General features: G+C 37.8%; 2 protein-coding genes across 2 annotated transcripts; both read left to right on the plus strand.

Moving 5' to 3' along the window:
- The first annotated feature begins 5,161 nt into the window (after nucleotides 1-5,161).
- Nucleotides 5,162-8,657, plus strand: LOC115925473 (putative GPI-anchored protein pfl2). Its single transcript, XM_030989398.1, has 4 exons — nucleotides 5,162-5,210; nucleotides 7,235-7,695; nucleotides 7,762-8,129; nucleotides 8,171-8,657. The coding sequence occupies exons 1-4, from the start codon at nucleotides 5,162-5,164 to the stop codon at nucleotides 8,655-8,657; spliced, it is 1,365 nt and encodes a 454-aa protein (XP_030845258.1).
- Nucleotides 8,658-9,634: 977 nt separating this feature from the next.
- Nucleotides 9,635-23,368, plus strand: LOC100892997 (adhesion G-protein coupled receptor G6). The gene is made up of 16 exons (XM_030989399.1): nucleotides 9,635-9,646; nucleotides 9,922-10,047; nucleotides 11,089-11,332; nucleotides 12,773-12,885; nucleotides 14,045-14,225; nucleotides 15,187-15,303; nucleotides 16,095-16,216; nucleotides 16,718-16,864; nucleotides 17,359-17,544; nucleotides 18,535-18,963; nucleotides 19,279-19,443; nucleotides 20,061-20,176; nucleotides 21,019-21,302; nucleotides 21,784-21,850; nucleotides 22,422-22,680; nucleotides 22,847-23,368. The coding sequence occupies exons 1-16, from the start codon at nucleotides 9,635-9,637 to the stop codon at nucleotides 23,366-23,368; spliced, it is 3,090 nt and encodes a 1,029-aa protein (XP_030845259.1).
- The last annotated feature ends 669 nt before the right edge of the window (nucleotides 23,369-24,037 follow it).

Consider the following 24,037-nt stretch of genomic DNA (forward strand, 5'->3'; position numbering starts at 1 on the left):
AGTGACGTTACATCTCAAACCCTGACGACACATTGCGGCAAGTAACGAAGTTGTAACGACCTTGGTGCGACGATGGATTGCACATTTTGGAAGGAGGTTGACGGGTGATGACTGTTGATGGCGGGTCGTTTGCGAGTACCTGCGGCATTGCAACGGTGGTCTGTGATGGGTTACGATTTTGCAACGGTGGTCCACGATTTTTCACTTTTTGTGACGTCAGTTTGATTTTAATATACTGCCCGGCACGATGCTATTTTGAAGTTCATATAAAATGAAAATGACCACCTGTTCTTTGTCAAAGCTGTTTCATCATCATGGCGGACGGAGCTAGGGTCAGACTGCAAAATGCACCGCCGCAACCCACCGTCAGCCGCCGTTCCTTACCGTCAGCCAATCCGCTCCCAGCCGTCTGACTTCGTTCCTTGTTGACGTGCTGCGTCGAGTCATCGTCACTCGCCGCCAGACAACGTCCGATTTTGCTCGCTAGACTCTGTTTCCTGCCGCATCCATTCGTCCCTTGCCGTCGTGTTGTCGCTGAAGGTCCCCATCAGCGAATCTTGGTTTTCCCCTTTTATCGCTTTGCCACCAAAATTTTGTGATTTTCACGTCCGTCGCCTTTCGCTGGGTCTTTGCCACTAGTATGTAAACCGGCCTTTAAAACGAGAACAGTAGGAAAATCAAAGCTAATGTAGATCTAAATCGGTAATACAAAAACAAAATGCTGAATCTGTTTTGTCTTTTTCAAACCAAACAAAGAAAAAATGCTTTGCAGTAGCTTAAAGTCAGAAGTTTATCAATTTAGTTTCTCATCAACTAATATATATGTCAAACAACTCTGACTTTCGTCACCGAACTCTGACTTTTGCACCGAACAGGGCAATGTGACATGAAATTAGACGAACAAAAACATGAATCGAACCCGTATCAAGTTACATTTGTTAGGAAGTATTGCTTCAAAGTTCACATGCTTGACTCTTAGGTTGGATACAACGCTGGTGACGGAGTGAACTTTTATAGTGTCCCTGGATCTCAAACAGCTGCCATCGTCGATATTGAAACGACATCGAACATCGGTGTATCTGGAAGATGGGTGTTCAGAACAGACAACTCCAACATTAAAGGACTAGCATCTACAACCTCCGGTGTGTAAACTACCAAAACCATTCTTTCAATTGCTTACGTAATCATCATCATCATCATAACAATCATCGTCATAATTGTGGTTTTACAAGGGGTTATTTACTTTCGGGGTCATAATGAACTTCTTTCCTCTTCTTATTGTCTCGAGCACCCTCCGCATTGGAACAAACTTTACTGCTTTCTTTCTTCACTCTTCCTCTTCCTGTGCCTCTTGTGCCATCCACAAGTGGCGGATCCAGGGGGGCCCCGGCCCCTTTCCTGGTGTTCAAGGGGGGGGGGGGGGGGTAGTACTTTCAATTTTTTTTTGGGGGGGCATAACAAAATATTAGTGCTCCCCCCCCCCCCGCTTATTATTCGGCTGGCTGTTTCGCCGCTAAATATTTTCTCACGAATTGGGCCCCCTCTTTGGTCCCCTCCCCTGCCGCCGGCTGGATCCGCCCCTGCCATTCCAGATTCGACGCTCTTTTCACAGGCTCATCGTCCTCCTTCCTCAAATCATGACCCATCCATCTCAATTCATTCCTTTTAACCACTTACACCTCTGTTTCTCCCAGATCCAACCATTCCATGTATTCATTTGTGTTTTTGCTATTTAATAATATGGATATTTATATAGCGCCGGTATCCGCCAGGCTCTGACGCTCATGGCGCTGTACATACATGTATTACTATCACAAAAATATAACTTCTTAACTAAAATAAAGTAAACTAAAACAACACAAATTATAACGCTACATTGACATGATTAGATAGCACTGTTTAGAAAGAGATGGGTTTTTAGAGCAACTTTAAAGGCATGAAGGGTAGTTAAATTACGAATACTAACTGGCAGCTTATTCCAAAGGGACGGACCAGAATGAGAAAATGCTCTATCCCCCCAGGAACTGCGCGTCTTAGGGACAACTAATAAGGAGGATTGAGATGAACGAAGATGTCTTGTAGGCTTATACTTAACAATCAACTTGATATTGTAGGAAGGAGCAGAGTCATACAAGGAATGGAAAACTAGCAACAACAACTTAAAAATAATTCGGTCACATACCGGGAGCCAGTGAAGAGTTTTGAGAATGGGGGTGATGTGGGTTCTACGAGAAGAAAGTGTGACAATACGTGCAGCAGTATTTTGCAGTTTCTGGAGTCGAGAAAGTTGCGTGTTAGGGAGCAAATAGAGAATAGAATTACAGAAATCTAAGCGTGATGAAATAAGAGCATGTACAAGTTTCTCTGTGGTTGAACGACTTAAGTATTTCCTAATAAAACCTAGATTTCTCAGTTGATATCTGACTGACTTACAAATACTAGAAACATGAGTTGACAATGACATAGACGAGTTTAACATGACACCAAGGTTACGACATTGCGAGGAAGGACTAATTACAGAATCCGATATGGATATATTGAACGACTGTATCTTAGCAAGATTTGATTTGGAACCCAATAAAATTAATTCAGTTTTACTATCATTCAGTTTGAGTGAGTTCGAGTTCATCCAAGTTTGCACATCTTTGACGCAAGCTTCGAGTAGTTTGACAGTCCGACTTGCGTCATTTTGATTGGGAAGGAACGATGCGTAGATCTGGATGTCATCTGCATAGCAGTGATACTTGACATCATGCTGCTGTAAAACTTGCTTGAGCCTAGTGATGTACAAGGAAAACAGCAACGGCCCCCCGACTGACCCCTGCGGGACGCCACAACTGAGCTTGACAGGATCAGATCTTTCATGATTTGACAGCTTCAAGTTGGATATGGTTCCTTTTTTATATTTTTATATCAGCATGTCACGTTCCCTTTGATATATTTGTTGTGATATACATTTTAAAGCCAAAACAAGTTGATACATTTAGTAAGTTATTGTTTGTTAATTAGATCGAATGAACTTTATATACATGTATGTGTAGATGATATTCCAGTAAGAGACAATCATAATATTGTTTGTAAGTTATGAGATTATTCAGTGTCAATGTGAATACCTGAGACAAAAAAATGACGACTTAATTTTTGGATTAGTGAAGGCTGAGAGTAGAATAACATTTTAAGGATCTGTGCACAAATGATCCTCAGTCTCGGAGCGTCAAGTGTAGGAAGCTCAATAGTACAGGAATGGTTATGCTAACATGCTTTATCATACCCTATATGGGTACCGTATCGCTCACGTATCGTGTAACTTATTATTTGATTTGATTTGATTCATTTAGTTATTCACGATAAAAACCCAGTTCGTGCAATAAAAATACAAAGTAAACATAAGAAAACATAAATATCAAGAATAACAAAATGGTAGTATAAGTGATGACACACCGAGTAGAGATAAATTATATGAATTCGTATGTATGTATACGTAAATATAAAGATTGTTATGAGTTGGTTTTAAAACACATATTATAAAGAAATTCCAAAGAATTATAACTACGACATAAATATTATAAAATATGCTAAAATATGATATAATTATAATATATTATAATAAAATATAGTGTAAAATATAGTTAACATACACTGTCGTTCATATAGTTGGAATATTTTTTTTTACCCCAATTTATGGAATTATTTTGACAATGATTTATTCCTAATAGATCTAGATAATAGTATACATTCTCAGACTTTATTGAATAATAATTCGCCAGTGTTTGTTTTGCGTGACTGCTAAAGCATGTGTATGATACTATGCTTATCAATTAGGGGACCTACGCCCTTAGGTCAAAAATGACAGCAATGAGGATTAATGCCCCACAAAAGGGCACTAATATAGCACATCGACACGGTTTTGATCCCGGGGCCTCACAATTACGAGGCCATTGCATTGTCACTGAACCATGATTGTACGCTGTGGGGGCTAGGGTAGGGGGCAGTTTCCATAAATAAAAAAAACAACAGAAAATGCAATAATCTTTCAATAATTTATTCCATTTTACCCCGGTCCCCAACATAAAAAAATCCTCTGTACGACCATACATTATGGCTCAAGGCATGGGCACACGATCTTACATTACAGCAATTACGACCTTTCCATCTTCAATGCTCTTTAGCCAGTCACATTCAATAGTGATGTGGTCGTTGAGAGAAGTGATCTGAAGCCTGACTGATACTAATTATACCGTTTCTGTTTAAAAATTCGTAAATTCGATCAGAAACAATTCTTTCTACAATTTTTGACAAAATTGGAAGAATTGAAACTGGTCGATAATTACGAGCTTCTTTTGTTCCACGGTATGCAATGCAACTACACGAGCAACTTTCCAGTTATCCGGAACAATCCCAGAAGTTATAGACACATTTATTATATTCTTCAATAGTTCTTTAATGAAAAATATTGCAAGTTTAATCATTTCCCATGGCTTTATTATTAGATAAATTACTTATTTGTTTTGAAGCATTATTTGTTGTAACAGTAGTAAGTTCAAACTGACAATTCAACGCAGATGGTGTCACGTGACCTTGTGAGTCAGTATCATTGACATCTCTTATCATCTTATTGGCTAAATCTAGTCATATATTGATGAAATATTCATTTAGTTCATGGACGATTAATTGCGCATCATTTATTTCTACTGAATCCGTCATTAGCGATGTAATTATGTTACTCCTCTTCTTTCGAGGGATTAAAAGATTAAGATTTTTCCAAGTCTGGCCTAACGTACCATTCGAGTTTTTAATTTTCTCTTGCAACTTTAGTCTTTTGTCAGATTTTATTCTCGCAGTTAAATAATTTTTTATCTTCTTAAAAATTGTCCAGCCTTCTTTTCTTTTACTTTTGTTGGCAACTTTTTCAGATAATTTCGTTCATGAATTAAATTCAATATTTGTACATCAATCCAATATGACTTATTTCTTCTCACTCTATTTCCCCTAACTGGGGCATATTTATTACACACAAAGAAAAACATTGATTCAAAGGCAAGTAGCGACAAATTGACATCTTGTGCATTATATACAGTATTCCAATCAATCTCGCTCAATGCAAGGCAACAGGGGCGGAGATAGCTTTTTGCCAAGGGGGAGGGGGGTTGACCCAATGACGATGCGAAGCGGCAACCGGCACACTCTTCCTGGCCGAGATGTTAATATGGGTAAACGGTTGGACAGACCTTAAGCCCCCATCACACCGAACTAGTTCTCACTACGTTCTTGAAAATGTCGCCAAACGGGCTCAAACTGTGTGCGAATGGAGTTAAACGTAATAGCAATTGTTTATGATATGTTTAAGAACTCCATTGATTGGCTCGAACCGGCTATACGAAAGAGTGCTCTTGAACTTTGAGCAAGTTCAAAAATTTCCCCGTCCTGCAATTAGACGGTGTGACAATGTACGAGGGGGAGGTACTACAGACGGACTAATTGTCGTACTATGAACGGAATTGCCGTACTTTGATCCTACTAGAAACGTGTTACAGCGTGCCGTGGTCGAGCATCAATTAGAAGCAGCTATGCCCCATCACACCAAACTAGTTCTCTTCCGTTCTGGAACCGTCCTCGAAAATTGTAAAACGGGTTGTGGTCGGGGTAGAAAGTATAAATAATATCTATAATACGATCCTTGTTCGTTCATAAACAGTCCTCATTACGTTGTCTGTAACACGTCCACAGTCAGTTCATATCAAGTTTAGATCGGGTAAATTTGCCATTTCGAGGCAGTCCAAGCCAATCCGTACTCAGTTAAAGATAAAGGTGAGTTCTGGTTTAAAGAAAAAAAAATTCTCACAGAATCAAACGAAACTTACACTGAATGTTCATACACTGAATGTTCGTACACACGTTATAAAGACGATGGCGAGCTGGCGACCTATTCTGATCAGATAAAGGTGGGTGACCACCGACAATATGGGGCGTTGTCCAACGTAAATTATTGAGAGCTATTTGTCATTTGTCAGTTACAACATCTTGCATGCATATACTCCGAGAGGACATGAGGTCAATGAAATTGTATTTCGTTGCATTATAGACATAATTTTAAGATGTTTATAAATTTAGAGGTTAGATTAGGTTCTGTTTGTATTAGAAAAGATCTAGCTCAAGCAGATCGATATGATATAGTGTTATCGTTGTATACAACTGAAGCATGAACAATTTTTCTAATTGATTTAAAATTTTGACTATTCTTGCTTATAGCGATGGTTATGAAGAATAATGAAAGTCATTCTACATGCTGACACCAATTTCACTGCAAGCAACTCAACTCCCTTTGAAAAGTATTTTTGTTGAAGACTTTTTGAGATCTATAGGTAATCATTCTTGGGGGAACTTGTGTCTGCATAAGTTCCGTAAAGTATATACACGTTTATAGTAGCACCGACCAAGGGGAAAAACATTACTTTGAAATAAGTTATAAGGAACAGTTGTGACAAAGATATCAATCAGTGTGCTATTTGTCTTGGAAACTCGAGCGGGTATTTCTATCATTTGCTGCATGATAGTTTGTCTAGAAAGTTTACAAATGAACTAAGATTCCATTTTACAAAACACATTATAATTAATACCACCAAGCACAATGGACACTTGGTTTGATTCAGTTACTCTATATATTAACCTTTCAACAGCATTTTGATAGTCAATTCTTGACCTGGGTGGATGGTACTATGTTCCTATTATGATATCAATAAGGCTTCTTTTTCACCAATTTTCAAGATCGAATCATTGAGTATAGTATCAGGGGTTCTGCAACATGTATTATAATGCACATATATGTCCTTAATCAGGTCTTTTAGGCCCATATTTTAGAATTTTGGGGACAGAGCTTACAAAAGCACCAAACTTTTCCTATGTGTTTATTAGGCCAATAGCTCCATTTTTCCCACAGAACAAGCTATTGAAAATCGCATTTTTAAATTTACCTCAGAAATCTTGAATATAGGTGTTTAGTTCTATATTAATGCTTATAACACCCCCCCCCCCCCCCCAAGGAACAACACCGGAAACAACCTCAGGAACAACACTGGGAGCCACACTAGGCACTACACCCGGCACAACAACAGGTTAGGTCAAGTTTTGTTTCCGGGGTTTAAAGCTAGACACCCTATTGTATTAAAGCGGAGAAATCTAGAACGTAAATGTTTAGATTTATATTAATGATTATAACATTTATTTTTCCCCTCAGGAACAACACCGGAAACAGCCCGAGGAACAACACCAGGTACAACACCTCGAACCACTTCATCAACAACACCAGTAACAACACCAGGCACAACACCTCGAACCACTTCATCAACAACACCAGTAACAACACCAGGCACAACACCTCGAACCACTTCATCAACAACACCAGTAACAACACCAGGCACAACACCTCGAACTACTTCATCAACAACACCAGTAACAACACCAGGCACAACATCTCGAACCACTGCATCAACAACACCAGTAACAACACCAGGCACAACACCTCGAACCACTTCATCAACAACACCAGTAACAACACCAGGCACAACACCTCGAACTACTTCATCAACAACACCAGTAACAACACCAGGCACAACATCTCGAACCACTGCATCAACAACACCAGTAACAACACCAGGCACAACACCTCGAACCACTTCATCAACAACACCAGTAACAACACCAGGCACAACACCTCGAACCACTTCATCAACAACACCAGTAACAACACCAGGCACAACACCTCGAACCACTTCATCAACAACACCAGTAACAACACCAGGCACAACATCTCGAACCACTGCATCAACAACACCAGTAACAACACCAGGCACAACACCTCGAATCACTTCATCAACAACACCAGTAACAACACCAGGCACAACACCTCGAACCACTTCATCAACAACACCAGTAACAACACCAGGCACAACACCTCGAACTACTTCATCAACAACACCAGTAACAACACCAGGCACAACATCTCGAACCACTGCATCAACAACACCAGTAACAACACCAAGCACAACACCTCCAACCACTTTATCAACAACACCAGTAACAACATCAGGCACAACACTTCGAACCACTCCAGCAACAACACCAGTAACAACGCCAGGCACAACACCTCGAACCACTGCATCAACACCACCAGTAACAACACCAGGCACAACACCTCAAACCACTCCAGCAACAACACCAGTAACAGCACCAGGCACAACACCTCGAACCACTTTATCAACAACACCAGTAACAACACTAGGCACAACACTTCGAACCACTCGAGCAACAACACCAGTAACAACGCCAGGCACAACACCTCGAACCACTCCATCAACAACACCAGTAACAACACCAGGCACAACACCTCAAACCACTTCATCAACAACACCAGTAACAATACCAGGCACAACACCTCGAACCACTCCGTCAACAACACCAGTAACAACACCAGGCACAACACCTCGAACCACTTCATCAACAACACCAGTAACAACGCCAGGCACAACACCTCGAACCACTCCATCAACAACACCAGTAACAACACCAGGCACAACACCTCGAACCACTCCATCAACAACACCAGTAACAACACCAGGCACAACACCTCGAACCAACACCCCCGGATCTACAACAGCTAGAACACCGGGACAAACGCCAGCTACTACGCATGGAACAACACCAGTTACAACACCTGCAACAACACCGGGAGCCACACTAGGTACTACATCCGGCACAACACCGGGTTAGGTCAAGTTGTGTTAGGGGTTTAAAGCTAGACACCCTATTGTATACTTAAGGATTTGGGTTCTCTGAATGTCACGTGGTTATAGCCTATGTAAGCAGCCTTGAAAATTTGTCACACCTGATATATGTCATTTCCAATGCCAAACAGCAATGGATAACCACGTAAATTAAGCGCAGAAATATTCAATATACTAGGTGTATAGTTATAATTTATCGACATAACATTTTATTGAAGGGCATTTAATCATTAAATTCAAATGAAATGACCAACCACGTGGATCTCAGGAATTAGTCTTATGATGATTATTTCCGTCTCCCACTCATTACATTGCTTCCTTGTCTGTGTTCAGAAAACGCCTGTCTCGCAACACCCTGTATAAATGGAGGTACTTGTCAGCAAACTGAAATCGGTTACCAGTGTATTTGCATGGATCCATTCATCGGCCCAAACTGTCAAATAAGTTAGCGTTACAGCTAAATCGAATGGGAATTTAGGAAGCCATTTTCACAATGCAAAGACACATATACTGACATGTCAAAATTATGTACGTATGTATGTAAATATGCATATATTATTCACGTTCACATATATAAACTCCAGCGAAATGCGTTGTTATTTTGGCAACATGGCATTTTCCCAATTGTTCAGACTCTGGAAATAGAAAAAAAGTTGATCATTCTGAAATTATTATAGGATTCGTAATTGCAAAAAAAATGAAATGAGTCCATCTTTCCGAAGGTTCGTAATTTCATAAAAAATAGAACCCGATCTCGTGTATGGTATTGCGAACCTTCTGAATATTTAACCCCATTTCATTTTCGGAATTACGAATCTTCTGAGTTGAATAAACCCTATTTAATTTTCAGAATCATGAACCTTCAGGTATGGGTAATTATCATTTCGAAATTATGAGCCTTTAAAAAAATAGACCATGGGAAAATATAGTTATCTCGGTTTTTTCCGTCGCCCGTGACTTTTGTTAAGAGCTGTCAGTGGTTGAATCTTCACATGTTTTTCTTCTTTGAGATATCTCAAAGTATATACATCATAACACTATGTGTAGACGCTGGTGCCAAGGAAACTAAGGATAAAAAACTGCAAACATTCATTTGTAAGTTCTATGCTACTACAATTTTACTAAAATTAACTTTTGACAGGTAACGCTGATCCATGCATTCAACGAAACCCGTGCGTCAACGGTGTCTGTCGTCCCATTGGACAAGGGCAGTACGAGTGTGAATGCCAAGATCATTATGAGGGGAATCATTGTGATGAATCAACTCGTAAGTCATATGTTTGGATTTACTTGTATACATCTTAAGGGTATTATGTCTTGCAGATCCATGATTTACATCGTTTCGAAAAACGGGTGAATAGGAACCAACATTTGGAAAGTGTTTTGACACAATGTTTTACCCTCAGAAATGAGTCAACCCCCTTTATAATTCTGAACAAGTAAATCACATGTCTTTACATCATCCCTGGATATGACAAAAAATGTTAGAACATTTTCCTTCTCTGGGGAGGGGCGGGGGATTTTATTCATACGTTGTCGCAATTCATGTCGTTCTATTGTATACTTGAATAAATATCAAAGGATCCGGGCTGGCTCGGGGACAACTCGGCCCCGCTGCAAATATCGGACCGAGTTGTCCCCGCATACCCTAACTTTAATTCTAACCCTAACCCTAACCCTAAAGGATTAAATATAAAAAAAGCAATCATGCCTGGACACCATTACTCGCTTAATCTTTGAATTAAATCTAAGAAGTCCAGTCCTCCTTAACATGTTAAACATGGTCTTGTGCATACGTCACCGGACTGAGGATCACCAAGGAGCTTATACTACCTCCTTTGGATCGCATGGTTTGTGACCACTGTCTTTTGACAAGACATTTGTCACTATCTACCGAGGTGTAGAAAATTGAAACATGCTAGGAATGTATTACTTGAATGCTTACAGGGCCTTAGGGCAGCTAGGCTAGCCAGTGTAGGAATCATAATAGTATTTTGTAGGTGCCTTGAGCATCCCTTGGTATATATAAATTCAACTGATATTATAATCATTTTTAAGAATAGAAGTGTTGTAGGGTATTAGCTATATTTCAATTTGTATTATTATAATTAGAAGTGGTATTATTGTTATAACCATTTGTATTAGATTTTTTATTCCTCTTCGCCTTCTTCATCTTATGTTTATCATCATTATCGCTTGTATTATTTTTGTCAACATCATATCATTATCATCATCAATATTGAAAACAAGATTACTTCATTTACCGTCATATGTTCTAATTGCTACCTTGAATATAGTTCCTTTGGAGGTTTCTGTCCATCCGTCTAGCCAGATAGTCAACACCAATGCCTATGTGGAGCTGACATGTAGTTTCAACAATGCCAAGCGATACCACTGGTACAAAGATGATGTCCTTTTGCCTAACAGTGAAAATCAGAATCCTTTGATGATCTTTCCTGTCACGCTCAGTGACATCGGGTATTACTTCTGCCGAGGCTTGGGGAGAAATGAAGAAATTTTAGACACGACGCGAGCATCGGTATATGTCAAAGGTAAAAACTTTGCTTGAAGCAAATCACAGAAAAAAAACATAATCTAAGGTTGTGTCTAGCCTTTAATCAATGTAACCTGTGCACTCTAGCCAGATATCATCTCTGCCCTCGAAACACATGGAATACCTTTGTGATTTCGAGAAGTTTCACGAAGGGAGCACGGAGCTAGCAGGCATACGTTATTAAAGACTTATACATCCTCAATATTAAACAGTATTAAAACTTTGTCTTTGTTAGGCAACTTAGCAAATAATGAGTAAATTATTCATTCAAAATTCATTTACATCGACTTTATAACAAATAAACTTTATTTGCATTTGTCTTTATCAAACTTTTATAGGAAAAAAAGTGTATATACAGTGCGTCCCAGAGAAAACCGAAACCGAGAATTATCGATGTTTTATCATAACTTGATCACAATTATAATTAATAAATGACACATATTTGTAAAGCATAAACCTCGGTCACAAATGCCATTACGAACTGCTACGAACGCCGTACGAACGGTTTTCAGACAATGGAAATTCGGGAAGACAATGGAAAAACAGGGAGATTCATAGGTTATTATCGTTCTTTCGAACCTTTGTGACCGTAGCATTAGATCCTCCTCAGAGTTGACAAAAGACTTAACTTGTTTAAGATCAGCCAGTCTTTCGTATTCTTTGTGCATGGATGATCTTCAACGAAACGGAATTAAGTCTTTTGTCAACTCCGTTTGTTGCTACGACAGGCAGCCAGTGAAAACGAATTCGTTTAATCAAATTGTAGAAATGCAAGCATTACTTTAAACGAACAGAACTTTGTTATTCCCGGCTCATTTTTCCTGATTGAGGTGTCATATGAAAGGGCAGAAAATGAACTTCCTAGAAATGTGATTTTTCTCTTTGCGTGAAATATGCATCATATGAGTTGCATCAAATGAGAAAGGAGGATCTAAACTTTACGAATATGTGTCATTTATTAATTATAATTGTAATTAAGTTATAGTAAAACATCGATAATTCTCGGTTTCGTTTTGTCTGGAAAAGACTCTGTACAGAAAAGGGATTTCTTTTATTTTTAATGCTACGCGTGAAAATAAGAAATAAAACAAAAGTCGATCGCAATTGAAACATACAAGCGCGTATTACAAAACGAACGTGATTATAATGGGTACATTATGTGTTACGTATGAGAGAAATGTTCTCAAAAAGTACTGATTTGATATGAAATTCGTATGTAAAGACATTTTCTGAAAGCTACTTTAAGTTAATAACTGCATGTGTTTGCTTTCAGCCCTCTTGAAAAAAATTGTATTTAAAACAACTGCCGGACAACCAGTTTCAATATGTCAATATCATGAGGAGAATGTCCCCCTCCTCTGCGGGCCGGGGGAGTTCCCCAGTGCCCTCCCCTGAATCTGTGCCATTGATTCTCGATGTGTATGTTTGTTATTTTCAGATCTGACCAATATAATGGTTTTGAATGCTAGATTTGCCATTCCATTCAGCGATGAGCTTTATGACCAAACGTCTACACTCTATAGAGATACGGCGCTCAACATCGGCACATATGTAAGTATACCCTACAAATAATTGGTGCATACCGGAAAGGCCTATCCCGTTCTTGTGATATTCTGTAAGGCAAGGCCTAATAATTTTTTTGGGTCTAAAATATACAATTAAATTATAAGGTGCGAGTACGTTGTGCAACCAGTTACCGAGCAAAGACTAGATAAAGGCTGATTGCACGTACATATAGCATAAACATTTTCAGTTTTTCTTATGGTGGAGACAAGACTAAAGGATCAGTAAGGCCTTCTTCATCCGTTTACCTGCAAACTTGGCTTCTCTTGTGACAAATACATGTAGATCAGCAACCATTAATGCTGTTGTAAACAAACTTGAGTAAAATCTGCATTTGGGAGACCTTCACATTATGATGCTGTCGAGGGTAACATTCTATTGGTCAAAGCGAATTCTGTGAGCTCCCTTGTGACAAATAGCTTTTCAAATATTTAATCGATTATGACCATACTTGTTTCAGATAATTCGTCCTTGTTTTCACGAAGTGACGGTAGTGAGGAAAATCGTCACGCAAAGTGAATGCAATTTTTTTTCACTACCGTCACTTCGTGAAAACAGCGACGAATTGTTGATAAGCCTGCAAGTTTGAACCCACAAGATTCATGTACGACTAATCATTTTAATACATTTGTTGTATGTGCGACGAGGTTTTAGTCAGTGATGATCTTTATTACTATCATGTAATTTGGTCAGAGATGCACCATTTTTCACAGGGGACACTTTTTCCTATGACATTCTTCCAACGTGTTCAAACGGAGACAACAGAACGATTAAGCTCATAAATTGCTTGTCATCTTTTCAAGTACTCGACTTTCTTTTTTATGATTGTAAAAACTTCATAATATGCTTACTTATATTCCAGCAAAAGCCGTTCAAACATTCGAACGGTCATCTCAGTTCTTTCATAGCACCGCTTCGTACTTACGGTACAGATACTTCATTCAGTTCTTCAAGTTTTTTTCAAAAATGCAATTCTATTACAAGTATACTCTTATGAAAATAGTATGAACACAATATTGCTTGCGGATGGTTTTGGGTAATGACGTACACTTTAAGAAGTTGCAAAAGAGTATCAGTCTTTAATGGAAGGGGAAATATCAATTAAACGTTTTATCTTTTCTGTTTGTTGTTTTTTATCTGTGTAAAGGTGGAGCAAGGCCTCCGAACCAGTACTGGGTTGGAGGGTCTATCAGTAGTATGCAGAGCCCTAAGACCAGGAAGCGTCAAAGCTGACATGAATATCTACATCGAGCAGACCAACATGACGGCAACGGAGACACAAGATCTTATTGGTCTATCTCTTGATAGTCTAGCCAATGAATCGAAAGGTTTTCTCGATTCAAACACTATTTCAGTTCAAAATAACGGTAATAATTTCATTCATTGATATACATTTAGTTCTGAAAGTCAATTTATAACAATAATAATAATATTGAATATTTATAATGCGCCATGACTTGGTAACATTGTTAAGATGAGAGAATGTGGTGCTAAGGTAATGACTTCAACGCTAGCTGTACAAATAAAGATAACCTGAAAATTTAAGTGAAAACGGACCATTATTAATGATACAAATTTGGAAAAACTGATCCGATCGATTCCATAATTCTCCCAACTATATTATAGCAACTTAATTTGATTTTAGGTGAATGTAAACCGTCACAAAGCAATAAAATGGCTCTACATACCATTCCAGACATTTAAGTGTTGACATATTTTTAATAGCCTGTTTTATGTCTTTTTTCATGTAAAAACGGTTGGGATAATTCTAAAATGGTTGGGAAAATTTAATGTTAATCACTGTTAGAGGGTGTTGCACAGTCACGCCTTCAAAGAAAACCATAGATATCATCATGGTTTGAAAAAATGTCAGGATATGTTGCATGTCAGAGGGTTAGTCAAATTCTTGAAGACTATTGGATAGAACTCACGAAGGTGCTGTGTTAAAGACCGAAAAGACACAAAGACGAGTTGTTAAACAAAGACGAAAAGGCGCCTTAGTGAGTTGTTATACACTCCTTCTCGCTTTTCTACCTAAATATATTGGGCCTTGAAGAATTTTGACAATTCGCCTTCTCACCTATCCGTCTTAACTATCGCTCATTGGCCAGTTAAACAAGTCGCCTATTTGCTGCATGTTTAAACTTCCCTAGCATTGGCCACTTTTGGGAGAACAGAATACCTGCACGATTTGCAGCAATTCAATCTGAATCAAATAAACAAACATGGAATTGAAATTTGTTAGGGACTGCTTTTTTCAATACTTTTTGTTCATTCTTTTTTGTGTAGCTATTTGCCAGAATATCTCATGGATATCTTCTCGATTTGGAAAAGTCAAATTTCCGGTGGGTGACAATGGAACATGGGCGAATTCAACAGGAGCGTGTCCATTCAACACTACTCAAGGTTGGTTTTTATGATCTTTCATTCATATTTGATTTGGGGAAGTGTACGGGGGATTAGGTTGAATAGCACGATAAATATGATAATTTCTCTATAAAGTAGTTTAGATATGGCGCGGTGATCCGCAGCAAGAAATTACTTTCTTTTTATAACGTGTTAATGAATGGCTACTGCGCGATCGAGACTCATTTACTCGCAATATCATTTCCAAAATAGCCTTGATATCAGGATGTTCAGCCAATGTTGTTATCGATTGGATTAATTGACCACCTGTAGAGTATAAAACACGCTTGCTTACATTAGATTTTATCACCTGACGAAGTGTTGCAGCGGCGCACGAAACGTCGTGATCTTTTAGATCCCTTTTTGACCATACATTGCGAGACAAACGAATATCACTAGCGATATTATTTCGATGTAGTTTGTTTTCACTTCATTATTGAACACTAGCAAATCAAGATAGGGGCATAGGGTCTAAAAGCTCCTACCCATAGATATTCAAGCCCCAAAACTGCGTTCATGAATACAAATTAATTAAAGCGAGGGTCACGTAGAAAACGAATGCAGAAACCCCAAGCCCCCAGCCCTCTGACCAAAATAATATTCTAGATCCGCGCGTGTTGATGAATGTATTGAATAGTTCCAGAATCATGAATTACTTGAGGACATTTCTATCATAGACAGTTTTTCTTTACATTTATATCCCCTTCCTTTTTCGTATCTGGTAATAACTGTTTGCCAGTGTTCTGTTGATATATACAAATATATGTGTATTTTGTTTTTATACCGAACAGTCAATGAACCGATTGGACGGGCTCTGTGTATCGGCGATGGTATTACCCAGAGCCAGTGGCAACCTGTGGATAATTGTGGACCATTTAGAAATGTCACAGATATTCTCACAGAAATTGCACAGGTTTTTGGAATTTTCTTTTCAAATTTCGAACATTGAAAAGAGGCTTGTTTTTAATAATCTTAATATGTAATGTCATTGTGTTTAGTTTATTTTAGATACCACTGATCATTACAACCTTTAAAAATGTGATATATTTATTTTTTTTAAATATAAGTTGACCTATCATTGCATATATTTCACCCAATTTGGTACGTCATTTTTACAAAATAAACACTAATGTTTCTTTCTCACTCATCTTCTTCTTTCAAAGTGTATCCTTACTTTACATTTGAAAACTATAAAAATCATGCCTAACAGGTAATAAATAGCCCATGGTCAATCAATTATACTGATTATTTTAAAGGAATTATGTATTGGACGATTTTTTATTCATATTCATTGACAATACTAAAATTGAAGCACTTGCAACATGCCTACTTATCTTCATTCGGTAGCTCTAAATACGGCATTTAAAACCATAAAATAGTATTAAATAAAAGAAGTTTTCTACTCAAATCTTAGGTAATCGTAGGTGAAGAAAATGCAGGTGAAGTGAGCCAACAAGTATCGTCTGTTACTTCCAACATCGAAGATATCACATCAGATGACATCACGTTTGTGGCAGAGATAACATCAAACATTGTGCAGCAAAATCTTACTAGTGAAGAGGTATTTTGAACGATGCCAGACCAATCCTATTGAACATGAATTTTCGATGGTTGATGAATTTTATTAGGTTCTGATAATCATCGAATAGTACAAAAATTGGAGCCTTCCCTCCAATACCATGTATGGCATTGTTAAAGATGTAAAAAGGTAAATCCTATAACCGGTTTTGAACAATATTGGACGCCTTGAAGCTGAACTACGATGCATGAAGAATTTACCAGAGCCTTACCCCGTACAGGCCCTTTTTCTTTTAATTTTGTATAATATCTTAATTATGATATGACAGATTTAAGTCTCTCATTGTCCTTTCATATCTTTTTAACCCCTTGAAAGTTGCTTCATCCAGAAGTTGTGTAACAGCTTTAAAAGAAGAGCTGTGCTAAGACTGTCATGTTATTTAATACCCTATCGTTATTCAGTTTTATTTCCGAGATTTGGCAACTTTCTCCTGCTATAGCTAAAATCATCGTCATCCTTTGTGTTTGAATTGACAGGTAACAGAGTCTATAACGAGTATTGTGAGCAATATAGCTCAGGTAGAAACAGAGGAACTTGAAGCCGCAGAGGAAGACGGTGGGGCAATAAGTAAATTTATCCAGGCTTTTGAGGAGCAAATCAGTCGTGTTGAGGTTGCCGATGGTGGGATGCTCAACATTCAGCAGCCAAATGTAGCCGTACAGGTGATTTTACATTTATATCATAGGCTACGATAACATTTATTAGATATCCACCAGTATACTAAAATATAGAATTTCACTTCCAAGTTAATATATAATTGTTTGCATGGATAAAAAAAAAATTAAACAACACTTGACACTGTCATTCATTCATTGTGGTCCCATTCAATCTGGTGTCCAGTAAAGCGCGACAATTTCACAATTTGTCTGTATGCAGTTGTGTAGTTTTAAAAATATCTGCCAAATAACATCATTATTATTTTCTGCATGTATGTGTGCAGGATTCTTCATGTTTTGAATTTGTGGGATGCTCTACTTGAGCTTATGTGCATGGTGCTAATCTCTTCATTTTCAATCATCATCAACGATTATGATAATGATAATAAAAATATCAATATCAAAAATCATGATAATCGTGACAATAATGACACCAATTTATCTAATGGAATAAAAAATATTTAAACAATAATCAAATTAATAATAAAATAGATTATTGATGATAATAATATTCGATTTGTAAGACGCCAAAGCCACTTGAAATCAAATACTCAAGGTGCACTATTGCGAAGGAGAAGTCACATAGAAGCATTTTAATTTCATACAAACTACATACAAATGAAATAAAGGGAATAATTAATTATATTTCAATCCAAATAGAAACGATTTTAGATTATTTTTGAACACCTCAACTGATCTGCTTTTACGAATTTGTCAATGGAGAATATTTCAAAGCGAAGGCTCTGGATGAACAAAGGTGTCCTCTCCCAGTTCCATATTTTCAGATGATAATGATGATAATAATAATAATAATAATAACAATGATAAATTAATAATATTGATATTTTTGTAAATACAACAAAATTAAAATACATAAAAATTATAATACAATAATAATGATAGCAATATAAGAAACAATGATGATGATGATTAATGTAATAATAAAAACAATAATAATACTAGTAATAATAATTGAAGTCCTAATTCACACAACAGGTCCAGAGTGTATCTGCTGGCGACGTAATGCGTGGTCTTGTGCTTTCGCTAGCTGGATCCGGTCTTTCAGACCTGACCAAGGCCAATATTACCATCAATGCTCCGACCCAAGATGACCGCGATGACGTCATTGCTACGAGACCAGGCATCATCGCTCAGGTCAACATTCCACCTTCAGTTGCATCCGTCATTTCGTCCACGGCCCCACTCTCAGGATCGCCGTCGAATGGCAGTGGTGAATACGTTCGGGTCAACTTCAATATATTTTCAACTTCAGCCCTGTTCATTTCTAAATCATTGCGCACAATCAGTGCAGATAATGAAGGCTTCAATCGATCAGCTAACTCGCCCGTGATATCTCTCAGTATTGGTCAAGGGAAAGTCGCAGCCTTGACCGAATTCATCAACTTTACCTTCACTACACTTATGGTAAGACCTATTACAATAAATGTCATAATAACGTTTTTTAACATAGTATACGTATTATACTGCAATCTGCCTTTAGCAGTATTCATAGATAATTTTATTTGAAGACGTACATATATAGGGAAAAATGTAAACATTATATGTATTTCAATCTATTTTCACTCGTTTTTCACTCTTGTGTTTGATTCCCCTAATGATAAATGGGCTTTAAAGTAAACCAATCAAAACTATCATTCATTATTCCTTTATGCCTTATTTAACAAATTTTATTATGGGTCTATATGCATTTCTTGCTATTTTTTGGTTATTGTTGTTTAGCCTGGATACGTGAATCCCATGTGTTCATTTTGGGATGAGGAGCAGGAAGATTGGTCCCAAGATGGGTGTGTTCTTGTTTCTGGAATCACATCATCCGATGATCGCTCTGATGAGGAGATCGTGCGCTGTGCGTGTGATCATCTTACCAACTTCGCTGTTTTAATGGTCAGTGAAAATCAATTAGGCAGTTTTCATATACATAATCACCATTTAACTACTACCCCGACCACTATAACCCGACTAACTAAACGCAGTAGGTTACCTAGAGCTATATAGCGTGATAATACGCTGGATGACCGACGGGTATAGTTGGTCCTACTAACTCCTTGGGCCTACAGATTAAATAGTATGGTCTATATACTATATTGTGGGAGACAGTATATCACGCCTGCGGTTGTGCGAATGGAAACGGCTACTAGCTAGTTTCTTTCCAGACAGGTGTAACAATACTACCAAGTGTTTGTGGACAAGCGGTCACTATTCGACCTCTTCCCCTTATACAATTCCCTCTTTTTCAATTCCCCCATTACTTCCGAAGAACGATGGAGTATATAGCTGGTCTTCAACTGGGTATGAATAATATTAACATTCTTGTCTCGATTGAAAGGTAGTAAATGACTTAATACAAGGTTCCACCACTTCTATCATAATAAAACCCACATTTCTCAGTTTTCAATTAACGACACAGAGACTATATGGCAGCTAATGGTAAAGTAATTAGTTTTATTTGAGCATTTGAAGTAAATGTTTCAGTTTGGGCTCAATTTTCTTTCATGTTACAGGATATCCATGGACAGGAGGATTCATTAATCGAGGCATACAACATCCTGACTTACATCGGATGCTGTATTTCTATCTTCAGTCTTCTTGTCACATTGGCAACCTACCTGTGGAACAAGTGAGCCCATTAAGAAGAAATAATGCAATCATTAATGTAACACAATGGAGACAAAATGCGTAATTAGTCTCTTGTCGTTTTATCTTCAATTTTATTTGGAAGGTTTTGAACGTGGAATAGGTATATAAACTATGAAACAGATGCATTTTTAGGATTCATTAAATAATCATGCATTTTAAAATAACCACCTTTTTAATAAAAGTATCTCTTGATCAAATGAGATGAAATACGTATAAACCTGCATGACAGTTCTGCTTGGTTTCACTTCTGTTTGGAGTAATGTACAAGTCATGATAGACGGAAGAAGAGGAGGGGGAGGGGGAGAAGGAGAAGAAATGGAAGAAGAAGAAGAGAAACTTCCATAATATCATTGGTTGCTTGGTGATGTAAGGGATGAGTAACGAGGGTCTTAAATAGGTTACAATTAATATTAATTTGTTCATATATATTCTACATTGATACTCTAATAACTTCGTAGATCAAATCCTTTGCCTCTTAGTGTGCAGTTTGCATGGTATAAAAGGCATATTCATTTCGAACATCTTTGGCTTACTACTTTCCAATTTTGCATCGTCCTGAATAGTTCGACTCAGATTATTTTATATTTAACATGCGTGGCTATTCTGAGGGTTGTGCACATTAATAAAAGAGATACATAAGTAAAGCACAATCACGTAATCTCCTTCATTTTACAAACATTTCCCCTCAATTTCAGTTTGTTTTTCTTGTTGTTTGTCTTTTTCTTCTGTGTTGCCAATCAGGTGATGGTAAACCTGTACATGTTTGGTACAATATTGCTTCGACGCTTTCCTAACCTTATTTTAATGTTGCAATCTTGATAGGGATTTGAGGACCAAGCAGACTAACAAGATCTTCATCTGTCTGTGCCTGACATTGCTATGTCTCTACACGACATTTGTCATCATGATCTCTCTGGATTCTACTAGAGATTATCGTGAGGTCCAAGCTGGACCCTGCGGGTTCCTGACGGCCCTAGTTCACTACTTCGTTTTGTCCTCTATTGCATGGATGGGTGTGGAAGGGTACAATACCTACCTCATTATTGTGAAGATCTTTAACACCTACATCCAGAATTTCATGATTAAGGCTTTCTTAGCTGCGTGGGGTACGATATTTTTTTCCTTATATCTTTTTACTGGGAATAGTGATTACCATTAACATGAAGTGTCTGCATGTTTTTACAAACAGATATAATGTCTGTAAATCAGAATCCTCCGACAAACTTCTTTATACTCATACACTTAGGTACTGAAATTAGGCATAAAACAATGAGTTGGCAAAGTGTGACAACCTGGTTTGCTACGATAAACCTTCAGCAATACAAACAATGATGAATGGGCAAACAAATGTAATTCTGTCTTTTAATATTCATATAAAAAGGTAATCGTTAATTTTCTCTGCTTTTTAACTAACAAAATAATTCAAGAGCGCTGGCAGGATATATTATATTCATTTAGCCATGCTAACTAAATGGAGAATAATTATGGAAAGATCACATTAGAACGGATTATAGTCCAACAGTGCACATGAATTCGTATTTTTAGTCATGTTTGTGTAAATTTCTTTATACACGTATGTCATTACAGGAATTCCTGCACTTATCGTGGTTCTTACTGGAGCTATTGCTAGAGACTCTTATGCTCATGATGATCTGTAAGTGGTAATGTTTGAAAGTTTAGTTGGAATATTGGATTGCATATATCATTAGGTATACCTAATGATCTTCAAATTTCGGAATCAGCAAATTACGTTTCTGTACTTCATCATGGTTCTTACCTGGCGCAGGGGTTGCATTGATCAAGAAGGATGCAACCCCGGGGCAAGGCTTGCCTTTAGCGCTTAGAGACTTCGGTGGAAAATGTTTTATAAGAACCTTTTTTTTAATAAATTGTTATCATTGTTATTTACTCTGGTTTTGGGGCATTTGGTATCTAGGTATCTCATAAGTTAGCAAGTTTGTAATTATGATCTGGAATTGGTAATTAAGTATCACGTTCGCGGGTATGTGGTGTGATCCAAGCTTGAGGACGGCCACCAAGCGAATACACTCACCACACATACTAAAATCTTGGATATTGTAGGTTACGTTTGGAACAGGAAAGCTATATAATGGGAAATCATTTACGATAAAATGTTTCAAGGACCATGGAAAAAAAAATATCACTTAGATAGTATCAATTGACTTAACTCAGTCTATTTACAAAATGCATATTACTATCGATAGATGCTTTCTACAATTCTGGGCTCAAATCGGTGGTCTCTTGATTCCCATGGCCATCATCCTCCTTATCAACATTGTCATCTTCATCCTGGTGGTTCGACAATTGCTCCGGTCAGCTAACATCGCTGGTCGGGTGAAAAGAGAGGCTAAGGCAGAACGTCGAGAGACTATCGAACGCGTCCAGAACGCAATCTGCATCTTGTTCCTGCTCGGGCTGACCTGGATCACCGGATATCTTCTTTTAATCCCGCTATTCAGTCAGGTAAAGGCAACTGCGTGGTATCTATCTCGTCTTAAAAGTATCTTGAGAAATCAGTTATAATGATTAGATACACCAGCAATACCTCTTTAGATATTAAGTATTTGTAGAACATGAGAGAGAATGCCATAAACCTAATTATTATTTATGAAACATCTGCGTTTAACAGGTGGCTCAACCAATCTTCGTCGTCCTGAACTCCTTCCAAGGATTGTTCATCTTTCTACTCTACTGCGTCCGGAAGCCTTTCATCCGTAAGAAATGGGGGCTAACTTGTTTCGACAAGTTCCTAAAGAAAGAAGCAAGCACTTCCAGCGATATGGTGAGTTCGACGGCGCTATCTTCGTCATCTGGCATGATAAGCAAATTGCGCCCAGGAGCCTCGGGTAGTTACTTGTTGCCTACCAAAGACGATCCCGATTCTATGTGTATGTTCAATCCGACCTATGACGTTAGCCAGGTTGAGGAAGAAGTCACACCACCAATGAACAAAGATATCCAGAGTTCCACCGAGGAACAGAAGAAGGACACGGATCGTGATGCAACAAGCACCGATGTCGTGACGGTCAGTCTCCTTCTTGATACACCTGTCACAAATGTCACTGAGACAGGTGATGGTATTTCCTCCACCACGGATGCTGACACCGCTAGTGTTACTATCGATTCAACTGATGCCAGCAAAGATACTTAGGGTTAACGATGATGTTGCTCTCCACCAACAATGATGCTGCCGTCAGTCTCCCTAAGGATGCAGAAGATGGCACCAAACACAGAGGCATTTTATTCAATATTTTTTAAAGCAAGAATAAGGTTTTAAGAGAACATTATGTTAGCGTGGAATACTATGCAGGGGAGGAGTGGGCTGGTGTTGGCTGAACCCCCTTTCCTGATCCCGAGCATTTTGCACCACATCACCACATATTAGGGCAACCACGTGATTGCTATTTGTTATCATCTTTATTATATTTCAAGAAAAAAAAAATTATCTGTAAAATTTATATGAATCTTATCAAAGCATTCAATGATCAGAACATTTTTGTATATGATACTTGTGGCGTATTACTCAGAGAAGAGGTTTTTCCCTTTTTGAAGAAAAATGTATAATGATGATTTGATTTGATTTGACTTGATTTATTTATTTCTGTTTGATTTCCCTTTTATTTTGCATGTTTACAAATATATAACAAACAGAACATTGCAAATGTTACACATTTCAAAAGAATTTAACGTCGAATAAAGTAACAAATCGAAATGACATTTGTACAATTTATATGTGCCTTATCAAAGTATTCATGATCAGAATATTTTGTTTATATGAAACTTTGTGGTGTATTACTCAGAGAAGAGGTCTTTCCATTTT

The sequence above is a fragment of the Strongylocentrotus purpuratus genome, unplaced genomic scaffold (genome assembly GCF_000002235.5).
Source record: "Strongylocentrotus purpuratus isolate Spur 01 unplaced genomic scaffold, Spur_5.0 spur5_scaffold_18, whole genome shotgun sequence".
Taxonomy (NCBI): Eukaryota; Metazoa; Echinodermata; class Echinoidea; order Camarodonta; family Strongylocentrotidae; genus Strongylocentrotus; species Strongylocentrotus purpuratus.